The following is a 21093-nucleotide window of genomic DNA, read 5'->3' as shown; positions in this document are numbered from 1 at the left end:
CTACAACAATTGGATACCACGAAATTGGAGAGAAAAAGGGGTAAAATTCACACAAAAAAAAAGAGAATGAGAGACTGATGAAGTGTGCAGCCTGCATAAAAAGAAAGAGCTCAGGCTCATGGAACTTTTTTCAAATCATCATTAGAGTCGCATCATGCAGTGTTCATGTTTTTGTTGTTCACACAATGTTCGCGGGTCGCGGGTCTGATGGACCCACAACATTATTGGGTTTTTAAAACAATACAGCGATAAAAATGTACATACAATTTCCGTACATCTCACTCATTCATATACAGTATATATATATATATATATAGTTACAGCAGGCCAGAGTAGGAGAATCAGACACACACACGCAACAACATCACTCACACTTACTTGGGATATGTTGCCTCCTCTGGAATTGAGGTCTTACCAATGCCTTGCCCAGCTCCTCAAGAAAGAGCCGTCTCCTCTGAAGCTTTCTTCTGTTTTAATCTGGGTTCAACGCCATCCAGATGACAAACGCGTTGTATGCCGAGATGTCCAAGATGTTGAAGAGTATCACAAGTGGCCAGCGTAGGGTTCTTATTTTGCAGCTGTAGCCAGTCATTATCTTGTCTAAATTGTCCATCGCTCTTTTTGTGGCATTGTAATCCATTGTGATTTCTGGTTTTGATGTTCCTGGCCACAGATTCTTCCATCCCTATGCAGCATACTCATGAGTACCACATTTTTGTCTGGAACTAGAGACGTGTCGGCCGTGAACACAAACTTAGATTTATTGATAGGCCTGTTCCGTGTACTCAACAGCTGAGGTGGGAGCTCTGGCTTGTTCTTTTGTACTGTTCCTACCATCGTCAGCTTCCTCTTGAGAAGCTCCTGTCCCAGCTTGTGCAAATTTAAAAAGTTATCGCATGTGATGTTGTGGCCACGGAGTCCCTGTGTCACGTCCCGGACAACCCGCATCCCTTGGTTCTTCTCAGGGGCTCCTCCATCTGGCTTCCCCGTATACACTTGCAAGATCCACACATATTGTGAAACAGCATCACAGGCAGTCCAGATCTTGATTCTATATTTTGCGGGTTTAGACGGTATATGCTGCCTGAAGGGGCAGAGGCCCCTAAATGGCATAAGCTGCTCATCAACAGTTACATTGGGCCCAGGGTTGTAATACAGGGGAAGGTGGTCCACCAACCTGATTCCAGCTTGTCTTTCTGCCGCCGAGCTTGTCTGGTGTCTACAGAAGCGGATAATCCTGAAAGTAATGTGGAAGTTCTCCAGATACATTGTTGCACTGAAAAGTTATCTACCAGTTTCTGCATCCCACAGGGATTCTGTGGATTCCCCAGGATCTGAAAACACCAGCAAAGATAAGAACCCCAAAGTATGCAGGTTAATGCGTTTGGTCCATCTCCTTCCATCTCTCTCACAAAACACACCTTCCCTCCGCCATTTTGCCACAACTTTGGAAGTATGCTTGTGGTCATTGTCCATTTGAAAGACCCATTTGCGGCCAAGCTTTAACTTCCTGACTGGTGTCTTGAGATGTTGCTTCAATATATCCACATGCCTCATGATGCTATTTTGTGAAGTGCACCTGTCCCTCCTGCAGCAAAGCACCCCCACAACATGATGCTGCCACCCCCATGCTTCACGGTTGGGATGGTGTTCTTTGACTTGCAAGCCTCCCCCTTTTTCCTCCAAACATAACGATGGTCATTATGGCCAAACAGTTCTATTTTTGTTTCACCAGACCAGAGGACATTTCTCCAAAGTGTACGATCTTTGTCCCCATGTTCAGATGCAAACCGTAGTCTGGCATTTTTATGGCGGTTTTGGAACTGTGGCTTCTTCCTTGCTGAGCGGCCTTTCAGGTTATGTCGATATAGGACTCGTTTTAATGTGGATATAGATACTTGTGTACCTGTTTCCTCCAGCATCTTCACAAGGTATTTTGCTGTTGTTCTGGGATTGATTTGCACTTTTCTCACCAAAGTATGTTCATCTCTAGGAGACAGAATGCGTCTCCTTCCTGAGCGGTATGACAACTGCGTGGTCCCATGGTGTTTATACTTGCGTGCTATTGTTTGTACAGATAAACATGGTATCTTCAGGCATTTGGAAATAGCTCTCAAGGATGATCTAGCCTTGTGGAGGTCTACAACTTTTTTTCTGAGGTCTTCTTCTGATTTTCCCATGATGTCAAGCAAAGAGGCCCTGAGTTTGAAGGTAGGCCTTGAAATACATCCACAGGTACACCTCCAGTTGACTCAAATGATGTCAATTAGCCTATCAGAAGCTTCTAAAGCCATTACATAATTTTCTGGAATTTTCCAAGCTGTTTAAAGGCACAGTCAACTTAGTGTATGTAAACTTCTGACCCACTGGAATTGTGATACAGTGAATTATTGTAACGGTTTTCTTCGTGAGAAGGAGAGTCGGACCAAAATGCGGCGTGTAGATTACGATCCATGTTTATTGACTATAGCAACACGAATCTAAATACAAACAGTGCAAAATAATAAACGTAATGAAAACCGAAACAGCCTAAACTGGTGCAAACTAACACTAAGGACACAAAGGACAATCACCCACGACAAACTCAAAGAATATGGCTGCCTAAATATGGTTCCCAATCAGAGACAACGATAAACACCTGCCTCTGATTGAGAACCACTTCAGACAGCCATAGACTTAGCTAGAACACCCCACTAGCTACAATCCCCATAAATACACACCACATACAAAAACCCATGCCACACCCTGGCCTGACCAAATAAATAAAGATAAACACAAAATACTTTGACCAGGGTGTGTGAGAACCCCCCCCCCCTAAGGTGCGGACTCCCGAACGCACCTCAAAACAATAGGGAGGGTCCGGGTGGGCGTCTGTCCATGGTGGCGGCTCCGGCGCGGGACGTGGACCCCACTCAATCAATGTCTTAGTCCCTTCTCCTCACGTCCCTGGATAGTCCACCCTCGCCGCCGACCATGGCCTAGTAGTCCTCACCCAGAACCCCACTGGACTGAGGAGCAGATCGGGACTGAGGGGCAGCTCGGGACTGAGGCAGCTCGGGACTGAGGGGAAGCTCAGGAGTGAGAGGAAGCTCAGGAGTGAGAGGAAGCTCAGGAGTGAGAGGAAGCTCAGGCAGGTTGATGAATCTACCTGGCTGGCTGGTGGTTTCGGCAGATCCTGGCTGACTGGCAGATCTGGAAGAGTCTGGTCGACTGGCAGATCTGGAAGAGTCTGGTCGACTGGCAGATCTGGAAGAGTCTGGTCGACTGGCAGATCTGGAAGAGTCTGGTCGACTGGCAGATCTGGAAGAGTCTGGTCGACTGGCAGATCTGGAAGAGTCTGGTCGACTGGCAGATCTGGAAGAGTCTGGTTGACTGGCAGATCTGGAAGAGTCTGGTCGACTGGCAGATCTGGAAGAGTCTGGTCGACTGGCAGATCTGGAAGAGTCTGGTCGACTGGCAGATCTGGAAGAGTCTGGTCGACTGGCAGATCTGGAAGAGTCTGGTCGACTGGCAGATCTGGAAGAGTCTGGTCGACTGGCAGATCTGGAAGAGTCTGGTCGACTGGCAGATCTGGAAGAGTCTGGTCGACTGGCAGCTCTGGAAGAGTCTGGTCGACTGGCAGCTCTGGAAGAGTCTGGTCGACTGGCAGCTCTGGCTGCTCCATGCTGACTGGCTGCTCCATGATGACTGGTAGCTCTGGCTGCTCCATGCTGACTGGCTGCTCCATGCTGACTGGCAGCTCTGGCTGCTCCATGCTGACTGGCTGCTCCATGCTGACTGGCAGCTCTGGCTGCTCCATGCTGACTGGCTGCTCCATGCTGACTGGCTGCTCCATGCTGACTGGCGGCCCTGGCTGCTCCATGCTGACTGGCGGCCCTGGCTGCTCCATGCTGACTGGCGGCCCTGGCTGCTCCATGCTGACTGGCGGCCCTGGCTGCTCCATGCTGACTGGCGGCCCTGGCTGCTCCATGCTAACTGGCAGCTCTGGCGGCTCCTTGCAGACTGGCAGCTCTGGCGGCTCCTTGCAGACTGGCAGCTTTGGCGGCATCCTGCAGACAGGCAGCTCTGGCGGCTCCTTGCAGACTGGCAGCTCCATGCAGACTGGCAGCTCTATGCAGACTGGCAGCTCCTTGCAGACTGGCAGCTCCTTGCAGACTGGCAGCTCCTTGCAGACTGGCAGCTCTGGCGGCTCCTTGCAGACTGGCAGCTTTGGCGGCATCCTGCAGACAGGCAGCTCTGGCGGCTCCTTGCAGACTGGCAGCTCCATGCAGACTGGCAGCTCTATGCAGACTGGCAGCTCCTTGCAGACTGGCAGCTCCTTGCAGACTGGCAGCTCCTTGCAGACTGGCAGCTCCTTGCTAACTGGCAGCTCTAAGCTAACTGGCAGCTCTATGCTAACTGGCAGCTCTATGCTAACTGGCAGCTCTATGCTAACTGGCAGCTCTATGCTAACTGGCAGTTCTGAACAGGCGGGAGACTCCGGCAGCGCTGTAGAGAAGGAAGGCTCTAACAGCGCTAAACAGGCGGGAGACTCCGACAGCGCTGGAGAGGAGGAGGGCTCCGACAGCGCTGGACAGGCGAGGCGCACTGTAGGCTACTTAATGTTAGATCCCTTACTTCAAAGGCAATTATAGTCAATGAACTAATCACTGATCATAATCTTGATGTGATTGGCCTGACTGAAACATGGCTTAAGCCTGAAGAATTTACTGTGTTAAATGAGGCCTCACCTCCTGGCTACACTAGTGACCATATCCCCCGTGCATCCCGCAAAGGCGGAGGTGTTGCTAACATTTACGATAGCAAATTTCAATTTACAAAAAAAAAAATGACGTTTTCGTCTTTTGAGCTTCTAGTCATGAAATCTATGCAGCCTACTCAATCACTTTTTATAGCTACTGTTTACAGGCCTCCTGGGCCATATACAGCGTTCCTCACTGAGTTCCCTGAATTCCTATCGGACCTTGTAGTCATAGCGGATAATATTCTAATCTTTGGTGACTTTAATATTCACATGGAAAAGTCCACAGACCCACTCCAAAAGGCTTTCGGAGCCATCATCGACTCAGTGGGTTTTGTCCAACATGTCTCTGGACCCACTCACTGTCACAGTCATACGCTGGACCTAGTTTTGTCCCATGGAATAAATGTTGTGGATCTTAATGTTTTTCCTCATAATCCTGGACTATCGGACCACCATTTTATTACGTTTGCAATTGCAACAAATAATCTGCTCAGACCCCAACCAAGGATCATCAAAAGTCGTGCTATAAATTCACAGACAACACAAAGATTCCTTGATGTCCTTCCAGATTCCCTCTGTCTACCCAAGGACGCCAGAGGACAAAAATTAGTTAACCACCTAACTGAGGAACTCAACTTAACCTTGCGCAATACCCTAGATGCAGTTGCACCCCTAAAAACTAAAAACATTTCTCATAAGAAACTAGCTCCCTGGTACACAGAAAATACCCGAGCTCTGAAGCAAGCTTCCAGAAAATTGGAACGGAAATGGCGACACACCAAACTGGAAGTCTTCCGACTAGCTTGGAAAGACAGTACTGTGCAGTACCGAAGAGCCCTTACTGCTGCTCGATCATCCTATTTTTCTAACTTAATTGAGGAAAATAAGAACAATCCAAAATTCCTTTTTGATACTGTCGCAAAGCTAACTAAAAAGCAGCATTCCCCAAGAGAGGATGACTTTCACTTTAGCAGTGATAAATTCATGAACTTCTTTGAGGAAAAGATTATGATTATTAGAAAGCAAATTACGGACTCTTCCTTAAATCTGCGTATTCCTTCAAAGCTCAGTTGTCCTGAGTCTGCACAACTCTGCCAGGACCTAGGATCAAGAGAGACACTCAAGTGTTTTAGTACTATATCTCTTGACACAATGATGAAAATAATCATGGCCTCTAAACCTTCAAGCTGCATACTGGACCCTATTCCAACTAAACTACTGAAAGAGCTGCTTCCTGTGCTTGGCCCTCCTATGTTGAACATAATAAACGGCTCTCTATCCACCGGATGTGTACCAAACTCACTAAAAGTGGCAGTAATAAAGCCTCTCTTGAAAAAGCCAAACCTTGACCCAGAAAATATAAAAAACTATCGGCCTATATCGAATCTTCCATTCCTCTCAAAAATTTTAGAAAAGGCTGTTGCGCAACAACTCACTGCCTTCCTGAAGACAAACAATGTATACGAAATGCTTCAGTCTGGTTTTAGACCCCATCATAGCACTGAGACGGCACTTGTGAAGGTGGTAAATGACATTTTAATGGCATCGGACCGAGGCTCTGCATCTGTCCTCGTGCTCCTAGACCTTAGTGCTGCTTTTGATACCATCGATCACCACATTCTTTTGGAGAGATTGGAAACCCAAATTGGTCTACACGGACAAGTTCTGGCCTGGTTTAGATCTTATCTGTCGGAAAGATATCAGTTTGTCTCTGTGAATGGTCTGTCCTCTGACAAATCAACTGTAAATTTCGGTGTTCCTCAAGGTTCCGTTTTAGGACCACTATTGTTTTCACTATATATTTTACCTCTTGGGGATGTTATTCGAAAACATAATGTTAACTTTCACTGCTATGCGGATGACACACAGCTGTACATTTCAATTAAACATGGTGAAGCCCCAAAATTGCCCTTGCTAGAAGAATGTGTTTCAGACATAAGGAAGTGGATGGCTGCAAACTTTCTACTTTTAAACTCGGACAAAACAGAGATGCTTGTTCTAGGTCCCAAGAAACAAAGAGATCTTCTGTTGAATCTGACAATTAATCTTAATGGTTGTACAGTCGTCTCAAATAAAACTGTGAAGGACCTCGGCGTTACTCTGGACCCTGATCTCTCTTTTGAAGAACATATCAAGACCATTTCAAGGACAGCTTTTTTCCATCTACGTAACATTGCAAAAATCAGGAACTTTCTGTCCAAAAATGATGCAGAAAAATGAATCCATGCTTTTGTCACTTCCAGGTTAGACTACTGCAATGCTCTACTCTCCGGCTACCCGGATAAAGCACTAAATAAACTTCAGTTAGTGCTAAATACGGCTGCTAGAATCCTGACTAGAACCAAAAAATTTGATCATATTACTCCAGTGCTAGCCTCTCTACACTGGCTTCCTGTCAAAGCAAGGGCTGATTTCAAGGTTTTACTGCTAACCTACAAAGCATTACATGGGCTTGCTCCTATCTATCTCTGTGATTTGGTCCTGCCGTACATACCTACACGTACGTTACGGTCACAAGACGCAGGCCTCCTAATTGTCCCTAGAATTTTTAAGCAAACAGCTGGAGGCAGGGCTTTCTCCTATAGAGCTCCATTTTTATGGAACGGTCTGCCTACCCATGTCAGAGACGCAAACTCGGTCTCAACCTTTAAGTCTCTACTGAAGACTCATCTCTTCAGTGGGTCATATGATTGAGTGTAGTCTGGCCCAGGAGTGGGAGGGTGAACGGAAAGGCTCTGGAGCAACGAACCACCCTTGCTGTCTCTGCCTGGCCGGTTCCCCTCTTTCCACTGGGATTCTCTGCCTCTAACCCTATTACAGGGGCTGAGTCACTGGCTTTACTGGGGCTCTCTCATGCCGTCCCTGGAGGGGGTGCGTCACCTGAGTGGGTTGAGTCACTGATGTGGTCATCCTGTCTGGGTTGGCGCCCCCCCCCCCCCCCCCTTAAGTTGTGCCGTGGCGGAGGTCTTTGTGGGCTATACTCAGCCTTGTCTCAGGATGGTATGTTGGTGGTTGAAGATATCCCTCTAGTGGTGTGGGGGCTGTGCTTTGGCAAAGTGGGTGGGGTTATATCCTTCCTGTTTGGCCCTGTCCGGGGGTGTCCTCGGAGTGGGCCACAGTGTCTCCTGACCCCTCCTGTCTCAGCCTCCAGTATTTATGCTGCAGTAGTTTATGTGTCGGGGGGCTAGGGTCAGTTTGTTATATCTGGAGTACTTCTCCTGTCCTATTCGGTGTCCTGTGTGAATCTAAGTGTGCGTTCTCTAATTCTCTCCTTCTCTCTTTCTCTCTCTCGGAGGACCTGAGCCCTAGGACCATGCCCCAGGACTACCTGACATGATGACTCCTTGCTGTCCCCAGTCCACCTGGCTGTGCTGCTGCTCCAGTTTCAACTGTTCTGCCTTATTATTATTCAACCATGCTGATCATTTATGAACATTGAACATCTTGGCCATGTTCTGTTATAATCTCCACCCGGCACAGCCAGAAGAGGACTGGCCATCCCACATATGCTCTCTCTAATTCTCTCTTTCTTTCTCTCTCTCGGAGGACCTGAGCCCTAGGACCATGCCCCAGGAATACCTGACATGATGACTCTTTGCTGTCCCCAGTCCACCTGACTGTGCTGCTGCTCCAGTTTCAACTATTCTGCCTTATTATTATTCGACCATGCTGGTCATTTATGAACATTTGAACATCTTGACCATGTTTTGTTATAATCTCCACCCGGCACAGCCAGAAGAGGACTGGCCACCCCACATAGCCTGGTTCCTCTCTAGGTTTCTTCCTAGGTTTTGGCCTTTCTAGGGAGTTTTTCCTAGCCACCGTGCTTCTTCACCTGCATTGCTTGCTGTTTGGGGTTTTAGGCTGGGTTTCTGTACAGCACTTTGAGATATCAGCTGATGTACGAAGGGCTATATAAAAATAAATTTGATTGATTTGAAATTTGATAGGCCTGATGCGTGGTGCTGGCACTGGTGGTACTGGGCCGAGGACACGCACAGGAAGCCTGGTGCGGGGAGCTGCTACCGGAGGGCTGGGGTGTGGAGGTGGTACTGGAAAAACCGGACCGTGCAGGCGCACTGGAGCTCTTGAGCACCGAGCCTGCCCAACCTTACCTGGTTGAATGCTCACGGTCGCCCTGCCAGTGCGGCGAGGTGGAATAGCCCGCACTGGACTATGCAGGCGAACCGGAGACACCGAGCGCAAGGCTGGTGCCATGTAAACCGGCCCAAGGAGACGCACTGGGGACCAGCTGCGTAGAGCCGGCTTCATGGCATTAGGCTCGACGCTCAATCTAGCCCGGCAGACACACGGAGCTGGAATATACCGCACCGGGTGCATAGCCCGCACTGGAGACACGTGCGCACCACTGCATAACACGGTGCCTGTCCGGTCTCTCTAGCCCCCCGGTAAGCACAGGGAGTCTGCCCAGGTCTCCTACCTGGCATAGCCATACTCCCTGTTAGCCCCCCCCCCAAGAAATTTTTGGGGCTGCCTCTCAGGCTTCCATCCGCGTCGCCGTGCTGGAGAAACTCCCTGTCTCTCCCTCCAGCTCCTCTCTGCTTTCACCGCCTCCATTCTACGGTAACCTTCCTCGCACTGCTCCAGCGAATCCCAGGCGGGCTCCGGCACTCTCCCTGGGTCGGCCGCCCACCTGTCGATCTCCTCCCAAGTAGTATACTCCATACTGTACTCCTCCTTGGGCTGTTCCTGTTGTTTCTTCTCCCGCTGCACCTTAGTGCAGCTACACTCCCCTGGCTTAGCCCAGGGTCCTCTCCCGTCGAGGATTTCCTCCCATGTCCAGAAATCCTTATTGCGCTTCTCCTCGCGCTGCTCCTGCCTGTTGACACGCTGCTTGGTCCGTTGGTGGTGGGTGATTCTGTAACGGTTTTCTTCGTGAGAAGGAGAGTCGGACCAAAATGCGGCGTGTAGATTACGATCCATGTTTATTGACTATATATATATATGCGGCGTGTAGATTACGATCCATGTTTATTGACTATAGCAACACGAATCTAAATACAAACAGTGCAAAATAATAAACGTAATGAAAACCGAAACAGCCTAAACTGGTGCAAACTAACACTAAGGACACAAAGGACAATCACCCACGACAAACTCAAAGAATATGGCTGCCTAAATATGGTTCCCAATCAGAGACAACGATAAACACCTGCCTCTGATTGAGAACCACTTCAGACAGCCATAGACTTAGCTAGAACACCCCACTAGCTACAATCCCCATAAATACACACCACATACAAAAACCCATGCCACACCCTGGCCTGACCAAATAAATAAAGATAAACACAAAATACTTTGACCAGGGTGTGACAATTATAAATGAAATAATTTGTCTGTATACAATTGTTGGTAAAATTACTTGTGTCATGCAGAAAGTAGATGTCCTAAATGACTTGCCAAAACTGTAGTTTGTTAACAAGAAATTTGTGGAGTGGTTGAATAACGAGTTGTAATGACTCCAACCTAAGTGTATGTAAACTTCCGACTTCAACTGTACATAGGGCAACAGTCTCTAGGGTGCAGGGTAGAGTACCGGGTGGTAGCCGTCTGGTAACACTGGCTATGGTTCATGGCAGGGTACTGGTGACCATTAAACAGTCCTTATTAGCCTTATGAACATAGAAGATTGGTTGCAGGTTCTATACTAGAATGGTAAAATGTAATACATATTTTAATACAGGTAATCAGAATGTGTTGCTCGGTGTCAAGTTATATATATAGATCAGATGAAGAGGAGGACGGCCGTGACAGAATCACCCACCAACCAAGGACCAAGCGGCGTGGTAGAAAACAGCGACGACAGCAGCAGCAGCAGCGGCAGCAACAACAACAGCGGCCGGCTTCACAGGACTACACAACTTGGGAGGAGATAGACAGATGGGCCATCGACCCAGGGAGAGTGCCGGAGCCCGCCTGGGATTCGATGGAGCAGTGCAAGGAAGGTTACAGGAGAATGAGGTTGGCGAAGGCAGCACGGCAGTGCGACAGGTACGAGAGACAGCCCCAAAAATTTTTTGGGGGGGGGCACACGAGGGGTGGAGCTAAGCCAGGTAGCAGACCTGCGCTCACTCCTCGTGCTTATTATAAGCAGCAAGATACTGGGCAGGCACCGTGTTATGCGGTTAAGCGCACGGTGTCGCCAGTACGTGTCCATAGCCCGGTGCGCTATAGGACAGCCCCCCGAGAGTGTCATGCGAGTGTGGGCATCGAGCCAGGGCGTATGGTGCCTGCTCAGCGGGTCTGGTCGCCGGTACGCAGTTTTGGCCCAGGGTATCCTGCGCCGGCTCTGCGTGCTGTGTCTCCGGGGCGCTGGGAGGGTGCAGTGCGTCCTCTGCCCGCGCTCCGCTCGTGCCGGGCGAATGTGGGAATGGAGCCTAAGGGAGAGGTGCGTGTAGTAAGCACTAGATCTCCCGTGCTTACCCACAGCCCGGTTCAACCTGTGCCTGCACTCTGGAGGGTCCGGGCTAGAGTGGTTATCCAGCCTGGGGAAGTGGTGCCAAGGTTGCGCACCAGAGCTCCAGTGCTCCCCCACAGCCCGGTCCTTCAGGTGCCTCCTCTTAACCCCAAGCCTCCTGAAGGTCTTCCCAGTCTGGTGGTTCCTGTGGCAGCCCCACGCACCAGGCTGTTTCTCTGTCTCCTCCCTGCAGGGGGTCCCGCCTGTCCGGCGCCTCTGCCGGAGTCTCCCGCCTGTCCGGCGCCTCTGCCGGAGTCTCCCGCCTGTCCGGCGCCTCTGCCGGAGTCTCCCGCCTGTCCGGCGCCTCTGCCGGAGTCTCCCGCCTGTCCGGCGCCTCTGCCGGAGTCTCCCGCCTGTCCGGCGCCTCTGCCGGAGCCTCCCGCCTGTCCGGCGCCTCTGCCGGAGCCTCCCGCCTGTCCGGCGCCTCTGCCGGAGCCTCCCGCCTGTCCGGCGCCTCTGCCGGAGCCTCCCGCCTGTCCGGCGCCTCTGCCGGAGCCTCCCGCCTGTCCGGCGCCTCTGCCGGAGCCTCCCGCCTGTCCGGCGCCGCTGCCGGAGCCTCCCGCCTGCCCGGCGCCGCTGCCGGAGCCCCCCGCCTGTCCGGCGCCGCTGCCGGAGCCCCTTTGCCCAGAGCCCCTCTGTCCCGAGCAGCTGCCCCTCTGTCCCGAGCAGCTGCCCCTCTGTCCCGAGCAGCTGCCTCTCTGTCCCGAGCAGCTGTCTCTCTGTCCCGAGCAGCTGTCCCTCTGTCCCGAGCTGCCCCTCTGTCCAGTGGGGTCATTGAGAGGGGTGGTCATGCTGAGTAAGCCACGGAGGCGGACAATAAGGCGGACTAAGACAATGATGAGGTGGGGTCCGCGTCCCGCGCCAGAGCCGCCACCGCGGACAGACGCCCACCCAGACCCTCCCCTATAGGTCAAGGTTTTGCGGCCGGAGTCCGCACCTTTGGGGGGGGGTACTGTCACGTTCTGACCTTTATTTCTGTTTTGTATTTATGTAGTATGGTCAGGGCGTGAGTTGGGTGGGCAGTCTATGTTTGTTTTTCTATGTTTTGGGGCAGTTCTATGTTTTCGGCCTAGTATGGTTCTCAATCAGAGGCAGGTGTCATTAGTTGTCTCTGATTGAGAATCATACTTAGGTAGCCTGGGTTGCACTGTTTGTTTGTGGGTGATTGTCTATGTTAGTGGCTTGTGTCAGCACAGGTCTCATTTTGTAGCTTCACGGTCGTATTTGGTTTATTGTTTTCGTTACTCTTTTGCATAGTGTTCAGTCTTTCTTTATTAAAGATTCACCATGGACACTTACCACGCTGCGTATTGGTCCTCAGATCCATCTCGCCTCTCCTCTTCAGATGAAGAGGAGGACGGCCGTGACAATATATATGGCTAAGTGTAATTTTATGATTACTTTGAAAAAAAGCTATTGTTTCAACAGCGCCTATTGTTTACCTTTTATATTTCTAAATAAATAATGTCTATTTGTTCAGTACGAAGGCCATCACTCAGATTATATTTTGTCCCACCGAACCCAAAAGTGTGAGCACCCCTGATCTAGATGCTGTTAACGTTTGTCTTCAGTCTTACTGTATCTGGGTCATGTTCAGTTGTATTATCATAAGATAATCACCCTAACTTCAAATAGGAATGTATTCAGATCATGATCTTATTATGTGATGAAGGTCATCACAGCTCTCTCTCCCCCTTCTCTCTCCTTTCTCTTTCTCCCCCCCTTCCCCCAGGCCCGATTCTCTTACCTGCACATGAAGTATATGTTCTTCTCGTGGCTGGCAGTGTTTGTGGGTAGCTGGGTGGTGTATGTGGAGTACTCATCCTACTCAGAGCTGTGCCGTGGACAAGCATGCAAGAATGCCATAGTAAGTTCTCTATTTCCTTATATGAAATTAGTAAATTGATAGAGCCACCTACTGGTTAAAAAAAGACTCATCCTTCAAATACAATATTCCATTGTCAGCTTCTATATTGTGTTGAAACCATCCTGCGAGTTACTATACAAAACAAACACTTTCTGTGTGTCTATTAGTTAGTTACCGTATTCAAACCCACACCATATCTATCTATTTCAGTGTGACAAGTACAGGAAAGGATTGATCGACGGCTCGGCCTGCACCAGCCTGTGTGAGAAAGACACGCTGTACCTGGGGAAGTGTCTCTCATCCAAGCCTAACAACCAGGTCAGATCTGCCTCTGATCCTTTGTCTGTTCCGGCACTAGCTGATATTAGTTCTATGGTAAATCTCAAACGTCTTTCTGTGATTTATCACGTCCTCTCTCCTCGCCTCCTTTCCCAAATGAGAGGGAAGGAGAAAATCTGAGGATCTTCTCCTCCAATCCACATGCATCTCCTCACTTCTTTCTGACATTGGGGAGGTGGTGAGGAGAGAGGACACGAGGAATCAATAAATTACCTTTAAGATTCACCCCTATTGTTTAGCACTACAGGGCCAATTGCAACCATCTATGGTCAGCAGATTATCGACAGCTGATCTCTCATCAAGGATCAGACCTTTTTTTTTAAAATGTTCACCTAAAATGACATACCCAAATCTAACTGCCTGTAGCTCAGGACCTGAAGCAAGGATATACATATTATTGATACCATTTGAAAGGAAACACTTTGAAGTTTGTGGAAATGTGAAATTAATGTAGGAGAATAACACATTAGATCTAGTAAAAGATAATCCAAACAAACAACACTTGTTTTCATTTTTTTTAAATCCTCTTTGAAATACAAGAGAAAAGCTATTAAATCACATTGGAGTTTGGGCGCAATTTAGAGTTTGGCCACAAGATTGCAGCAGTGTATGTGCAACATTTCATACTGATCCAATGAAGCATTGCATTACTGCACAAAAGTTTGTATGATGTCTGCCCAAATGTGCCAAATTGGTCAATTGATACATTTTCAAGTACATAACTATAGAGAACATACAACAATTATATGGTAATACAAAATTTAAGTTTACACACTCCCAGGAATGTCATAAATTATGGATAATTAGCTTCTCTACAGAAAAGACAGTAACCTTCATACATCTAGATGGCCGTGGGAGTGGGGCCAGACACAGCAGTGGTTCAAACTGTAGAACCAGGTTCCTCCATTTGATTATAAAAATCTAACGAAACTATGCTACATTTTATCTCTGGGACCCTCAGGATGACCTATCAGAGCAAGATTACTGAATGTAAGTACATTATTTACCTTCAGAGGTGAATGTATCAAACCAGTTGCCGTGATAAAAGTTTGTTGTTGTGCACTCTCAAACAATAGCATTGTATTTTTCACAGTAATAGCTACTTGGACCCTTCAGTTAGATTAACACAAATTTGAGCTTTCTGGCCATATAATACATGTCTGTGTCCTGGAAAGTTGGCTGGAACAACACCATTCTATTCACATTAGTGCACGTTAGCAACAACCATCCCGGTATAGAGACACTGATCCCGTAAAGGTTAAAAATCACCCACACAGCTGATCTCAATTGCAAACATCAATGGCCACCGATTTACCGCTCCACAACGCGGATGTCAGTGTTATCTTTTAGTCCCATAGAGAATGATAGAGGCCTCTAGTGGCCTAAAGGTCGTATTAGCATGGGCAGCGCCATTGAGGGCATCCACCATTTTAATGTAGTCAACTGGGTGGGACTTCCAACTTCATTGGCTGATCCCCCCTGGTGACCGTGTTGGAGTTATGTCCACCCGGTACAACAGGAGGGATGAGCCAATCGTTTAGGAAAAAAATGGACTACTTCAAAATGAAGAATGCCTCTGGCAGTGCCCATGCTGTCACAGACGCTAAAATGGTACCACGGCTCAAGAGAAGACCCAGAGGCAGGCAGTTTCGAGGTAACAAAAGTTTATTACAATAACAGGGATGCAGGCAAACAACAGGTCAAGGGCAGGCACAGGTCAGTAATCCAGAACAGAGTCCAAAAGATACAGAATGTTAGGCAGGCTTAGGCTAGGCAGAGTTCAGTAATCCAAGGCGGTGTCACAAGGTACAGAACGGCAGGCAGTATCAGGGTCAGGGCAGGCAGAATGGTCAAAACTGGAACTAGAGAAAAACAGGAGAATGGGGGAAACCGCTGGTAGGCTTGACAAGACGAACTGGCAACAGACAAGCGGAGAACACAACTCTAAATACCCTGGGGAAGATGGGCGACACCTGGAGGGGGGTGGAGACGAGCACAAAGACAGGTGAAACAGATCAGGGTGTGACAAATGCCACAGATACAAAAATCAGTCCTCTATTTAGCTATGTGTTTAGTCCTGAATGCAACCAAAACATTTAAGATGATTTCGCCCTCTGGTGGGTATTATCATCGTAACAATTTAATCCTAAAGTTGATTTATCTATTTGATAATCATTCCGTACAACTGAAAAAGTATTTCATTTATTTGTTTACCATGGCAAATCTACTATGGCAATATAGCCTCCCCTACACATTTTATGGATGGAAAAATCATGGTGCAGGATACATCTTTCATTTCCAATTTATGAAATCTATTAATGATTTGATTGTCTTAATAAAATATGGCAATTTCTGTTCGAGGGGAAAAGCAAATATTCCTTAACTGTAGGCTACAAATTGGACATATGGAAGGAAGTAAATCATGATTGAATTGTGGGACATTTTTTAAACAATTTGACAATCATTAATTACAATTGAAATAAAGGATTTCCTTGTTTATCTTGCCACAGCAGTGCCTTAGACTGCTGCGCCACTCGGGAGGCCCTTACTGTGACAATCCTACACATTTTATGTTTCCAACATATGTAATCCATTCATTACGATTTGTCTTTAAAAAATATAGTTATTTCTTATCAAGACCATGGGTCGGAAATATCCCTGCGCTGTCCATATTTGTGTAACTAAATCAAGTCAGTCGTGATGGGTTATAAAATCTATAACTTTTATCAAATTATATGTGTGCCATTTTAAAGTTATTTAAAATGGCACACATATACTATTTTGCAATTTGAGGTGATAGGTTTGAATGAAGTATAGGCCTACAACTCCTATATTCTTATAATAAGTATTTTATATTTATCAGCCTTACGGTTTCAGATGCTCCTGATAGGTTGTTATTTAATTGGGGGCGGGAATAAAGAATCTAGACAATGAGAGTTACAGCTTTTAAAGAATTTAAAGAAAACCAGCACTAACACAGTGCTCCATGGGAAGTTCTGCATCTTCCTTGCTATCCACCCAGAGTGACTCTGTGTCTGATAACAAACACCAGCCTGTTGTGGCTCTGTGTGCGTCTCTCTCAGGTGTACTCTGGTGGCTGGGGGGACCTGGAGGGGGTGGTTAAGTGCCAGATGGAGGAGGTTCCTCGTTATGACCCGGGAGCTGAGATGGAGCACAGGAAGGAGGCTTCGCCCTTCAACAAGCCCACCAAGGGAACCTCTGTGGAGAAGTTCAAAGCGATAGTCCTCAGCCACCTAAAGGTCAGAGCACTGTCATCTCATCCCAGTGTGATTCATTAGCCTTCCTGCTTTTCCACTTTATAAATGGTTTCATGTCGGCAACACTTATTTGAAGGCTAGTAACATAGGGACTTCATAACACATTCATAATTCATACATACTGCCTTCATAATCAGGGCTTCATGGCCGCAAGTTGATAGTTTCGTTACATCACAGTATTCACATTCATGTAACTTATTGCAACCTTTGTACGTGTGTTATGACTTAAGTGTCTAGTGTGTTCATTAATGCAGTTCTGTTATGAAGGTATCTCTTACCCTTATTCCTCTTCCTCTCCAGACCAAGGTGGGTGAACAGGCCAACCTTCAAGACCTGGTGAGCCTGGTTCTTTTCGTGGCCGACTACAATAAAGACGGCCTCATCTCCCTACCCGAGGCCCGTTCCATGTGGGCCCTGCTCCAGCTCAATGAGTTCCTTCTAGCGGTGGTCCTGCAGGACAGGGAGCATGCCCCCAGGCTCCTGGGCTTCTGTGGGGACCTGTACGTGATGGAGAAGGTAATCCAATAGGAACACCCATTTATGGATTCTAATAATGTTTTTGGGATAAAAATGTTCTCACACAACACAAAAATGAACACTAACAAATGGATTCCAATCATGAGCTTATTTATGTGATGAAAGTCATCACAGCTCTCTCCCTCCTTCTTCTCCTCACCCTCCTTCTTATACCCCGTCTCTCTCGCTCCCTCTCTACCCCTCTTTCTCTGTACCTGTATGTGATGGAGAAGGTGCCCTACGCTCCCCTGTACGGCATCAGCCTGCCATGGGTAGTGGAGCTGTGGATACCCGCGGGGTTACGACGCAGCATGGACCAGTGGTTCACGCCCTCCTGGCCCCGCAAGGCCAAGATCTCCATTGGCCTCTTGGAGCTTGTAGAGGACGTCTTCCACGGCACCTTTGGCTCCTTCCTCATGTGTGACGTGAGTGCAGCCGACTTTGGCTACAACGACCGCCACGACCTGAAGGTGATGGACGCTCGTCACATCGTCCCTGAGGCCACTTTCCAGGAAGCCATGAGGGAGCGGCGGTGCAACGTGGACGAGGACTGTCTGTACGGGACCGACTGTCGCACTTCCTGTGACCTCACCAAGCACCGGTGTACGCCAGAGGTGACACGGCCCAACCTGGCCAAGGCGTGCAGCTCGCTGAAGGAATATCTCCTGCGTGGGGCGCCGTCTGACATTCAGGATGAGCTGGAGAAACAGCTGTATGCTTGTATAGCGTTGAAGGGCTCGGCGGAGCAAATGGAGATGGAACACTCGCTTATACTGAACAACCTGAAGACCTTGTTGTGGAAGAAAATATCGCACACCAAGGACTCCTAATGAGGCGAAAATATAGGTACTGTACATCCCGACTTTCCACCCTTCTCCCAAAGTGTGCACTAGAACACTCCCGGTCATGTATTTGAAAGCATTGGTTGGAAACAAGTTTTCGTCATTGTAAATCCAGTACGGAGAGTGGTTAAAAGGGTGGAGAATCAGTACACATATGAGCACTACCGCTGCCTCTCTGTTAAACCGTCTGGTTTCACAATGCCTCAGAACTGGACTTGACTGGGAGTCTATGGCAGGAGTGGATGAAACAACCGCTGGTTTTAATTGGCAATTCTGTCTCTCACCATCTAGTATAACCCTTAGAACCTTCCCCTACTTTGTGGACTTGTGGAGTTCAAAGTGCAAGTAGCGCAAATGATTTAAACAAGTGAGAGAGTTTGGAAAATGTGCATGTACTCATCTAGAAATACACTGCTCAAAAAAATAAAGGGAACACTAAAATAATACATCCTAGATCTGAATGAATGAAATATTCTTATTAAATACTTTTTTCTTTACATAGTTGAATGTGCTGACAACAAAATCACACAAATTATCAATGGCAATCAAATTTATCAACCCATGGAGGTCTGGATTTGGAGTCACACTCAAAATCAAAGTGGAAAACCACACTACAGGCTGATCCAACTTTGATGTAATGTCCTTTAAACAAGTCAAAATGAGGCTCAGTAGTGTGTGTGGCCTCCACGTGGCTGTATGACCTCCCTACAACACCTGGGCATGCTCCTGATGAGGTGGCGGATGGTCTCCTGAGGGATCTCCTCCCGGACCTGGACTAAAGCATCCGCCAACTCCTGGACAGTCTGTGGTGCAACGTGGCGTTGGTGGATGGAGCGAGACATGATGTCCCAGATGTGCTCAATTGGATTCAGGTCTGGGGAACGGGCGGGCCAGTCCATAGCATCAATGCCTTCCTCTTGCAGGAACTGCTGACACACTCCAGCCACATGAGGTCTAGCATTGTCTTGCAGTAGGAGGAACCCAGGGCCAACCACACCAACATATGGTCTCACAAGGGGTCTGAGGATCTCATCTCGGTACCTAATGGCAGTCAGGCTACCTCTGGCGAGCACATGGAGGGCTGTGCGGCCCCCCAAAGAAATGCCACCCCACACCATGACTGACCCACTGACAAACCGGTCATGCTGGAGGATGTTGCAGGCAGCAGAACGTTCTCCACGGCGTCTCCTGACTGTCACGTCTGTCACATGTGCCTGGTGTGAACCTGCTTTCATCTGTGAAGAGCACAGGGCACCAGTGGCGAATTTGCCAATCTTGGTGTTCTCTGGCAAATGCCAAACGTCCTGCACGGTGTTGGGCTGTAAGCACAACCCCCACCTGTCAGGCCCTCATACCACCCTCATGGAGTCTGTTTCTGACCGTTTGAGCAGACACATGCACATTTGTGGCCTGCTGGAGGTCATTTTGCAGGGCTCTGGCAGTGCTCCTCCTTGCACAAAGGCGGAGGAAGCGGTCCTGCTGCTGGGTTGTTGCCCTCCTACGGCCTCCTCCACGTCTCCTGATATACTGGCCTGTCTCCTGGTAGCGCCTCCATGCTCTGGACACTACGCTGACAGACACAGCAAACCTTCTTGCCACATCTAGCATTGATGTGCCATCCTGGATGAGCTGTACTACCTGAGCCACTTGTGTGGGTTGTAGACTCCGTGTCATGCTACCACTAGAGTGAAAGCACCGTGTAGTTTTCACATATTAACTTTATATTTCTGAACTCAGAATAAGTTGAGCATCCCAAAAATAATATGATCAATGTGATAGAACATTTATTTTAATTTGGCGATTTTCACCAAGTCCCATCTAATAGAGCTCCACAGTGGAGGTGTCATAATACCCATAAATCCTTGCGGTCAAACAGAGAAATGGTTCCAATTGTTTTGACATCACTCATTTTTCCCATAGGGGATTTTAGAAACACTTCAAAATAAGGGCTGTGTTTCGTGATAACCATATAAATCTCTCTCGAACAAGGTGACTTTTATCAATATATTCGGCTGTATTTACACTAGGCTACCTGGGGCAGCAGTAATTGGAAGGTTGCTGGATAAAATACCAGAGCTGGCAAGGTAAAACTTTATCATTCTGCCCCCGAGCAAGGCAGTTAACCCACTGTTCCCCGGGCGTCGAATACACGGATGTCGTTTATGGCAGCCCCCTGCACTTCTCTGATTCAGAGGGGTTGGGTTAAATGTGGAAGACACATTTCAGTTGAAGGCATTCAGTTGTATAACTGACTAGGTATCCCCCTTTCTCTTCCCTTTCAGATTCTAAAATGCTAATTAGCATCAATGTAGACATCAAATTTTATTGGTCACATGCACATGGTTAGCAGATGTTATTTCGAGTGTAGCGAAATGCTTGTGCTTCTAGTTCCGACAGGGCAGCAATATCTAACATGTAATCTAACAATTCAACAACTACCTAATACATACAAATCTAAGTAAAGGAATTGAATAAGAATATATACATATACATATATGGTTGTACAATCATGGAGTGGCATAGGCAAGATGCAATAGATGGTATAAAATACAGTATATACATATGAGATGAGTTATGCAAGATATGTAAACGTTATTAAAATGGCATTATTAAAGTGACTAGTGGTCCATTTATTAAAGTGGCCAATGATTTCAAGCCTGTATGTAGGCAGCAGCTTGTCTGTGTTAGTGATGGCTGTTTAACAGTCTGATGGCCTTGAAGAAGCTGTTTTCAGTCTCTCGGTCCCAGCTTTGATGCACCCGTACTGAACTCGCCTTCTGGATGGTAGCGGGGTGAACAGGTAGTGTCTCGGGTGGTTGTTGTCCTTTGATCTTTTTGGCCATCCTGTGACATCGGGTGCTGTAGGTGTCCTGGAGGGCAGGTAGTTTGCCCCCGGTGATGTGTTGAGCACGCACCCTTGTGGGGGATCAGCGAAGTGGAGGTGTTATTTCCTATCTTCACCACCCATCAGGAAGTCCAGGACCCAATTGCACAGGGCAGGGTTGAGACTCAGGGCCTCAAGCTTAATG

The 21093-nt window shown here is 48.0% G+C and overlaps 1 protein-coding gene across 1 annotated transcript in view; it reads left to right on the top strand.

The window, feature by feature from the left end:
• Positions 1 to 18516, top strand: part of LOC110521720 (divergent protein kinase domain 1A) — a 30906-nt gene extending 12390 nt beyond the window's left edge. Inside the window, exons 3-7 of the mRNA XM_021599523.3 lie at positions 12955 to 13089; positions 13300 to 13407; positions 16512 to 16688; positions 17007 to 17222; positions 17456 to 18516. Of these exons, the coding sequence (XP_021455198.1) occupies positions 12955 to 13089; positions 13300 to 13407; positions 16512 to 16688; positions 17007 to 17222; positions 17456 to 18052 (1233 nt within the window). The 3' untranslated portion in view covers positions 18053 to 18516. The remainder of the gene's footprint in view (positions 1 to 12954; positions 13090 to 13299; positions 13408 to 16511; positions 16689 to 17006; positions 17223 to 17455) is intronic.
• Positions 18517 to 21093: the final 2577 nt, after the last annotated feature.

The sequence above is a fragment of the Oncorhynchus mykiss genome, chromosome 4 (assembly GCF_057628025.1).
Source record: "Oncorhynchus mykiss isolate SJ-2025 chromosome 4, ASM5762802v1, whole genome shotgun sequence".
In the NCBI taxonomy this organism is placed as follows: domain Eukaryota; kingdom Metazoa; phylum Chordata; class Actinopteri; order Salmoniformes; family Salmonidae; genus Oncorhynchus; species Oncorhynchus mykiss.
This window is presented reverse-complemented; position numbering and strand designations above follow the sequence as displayed.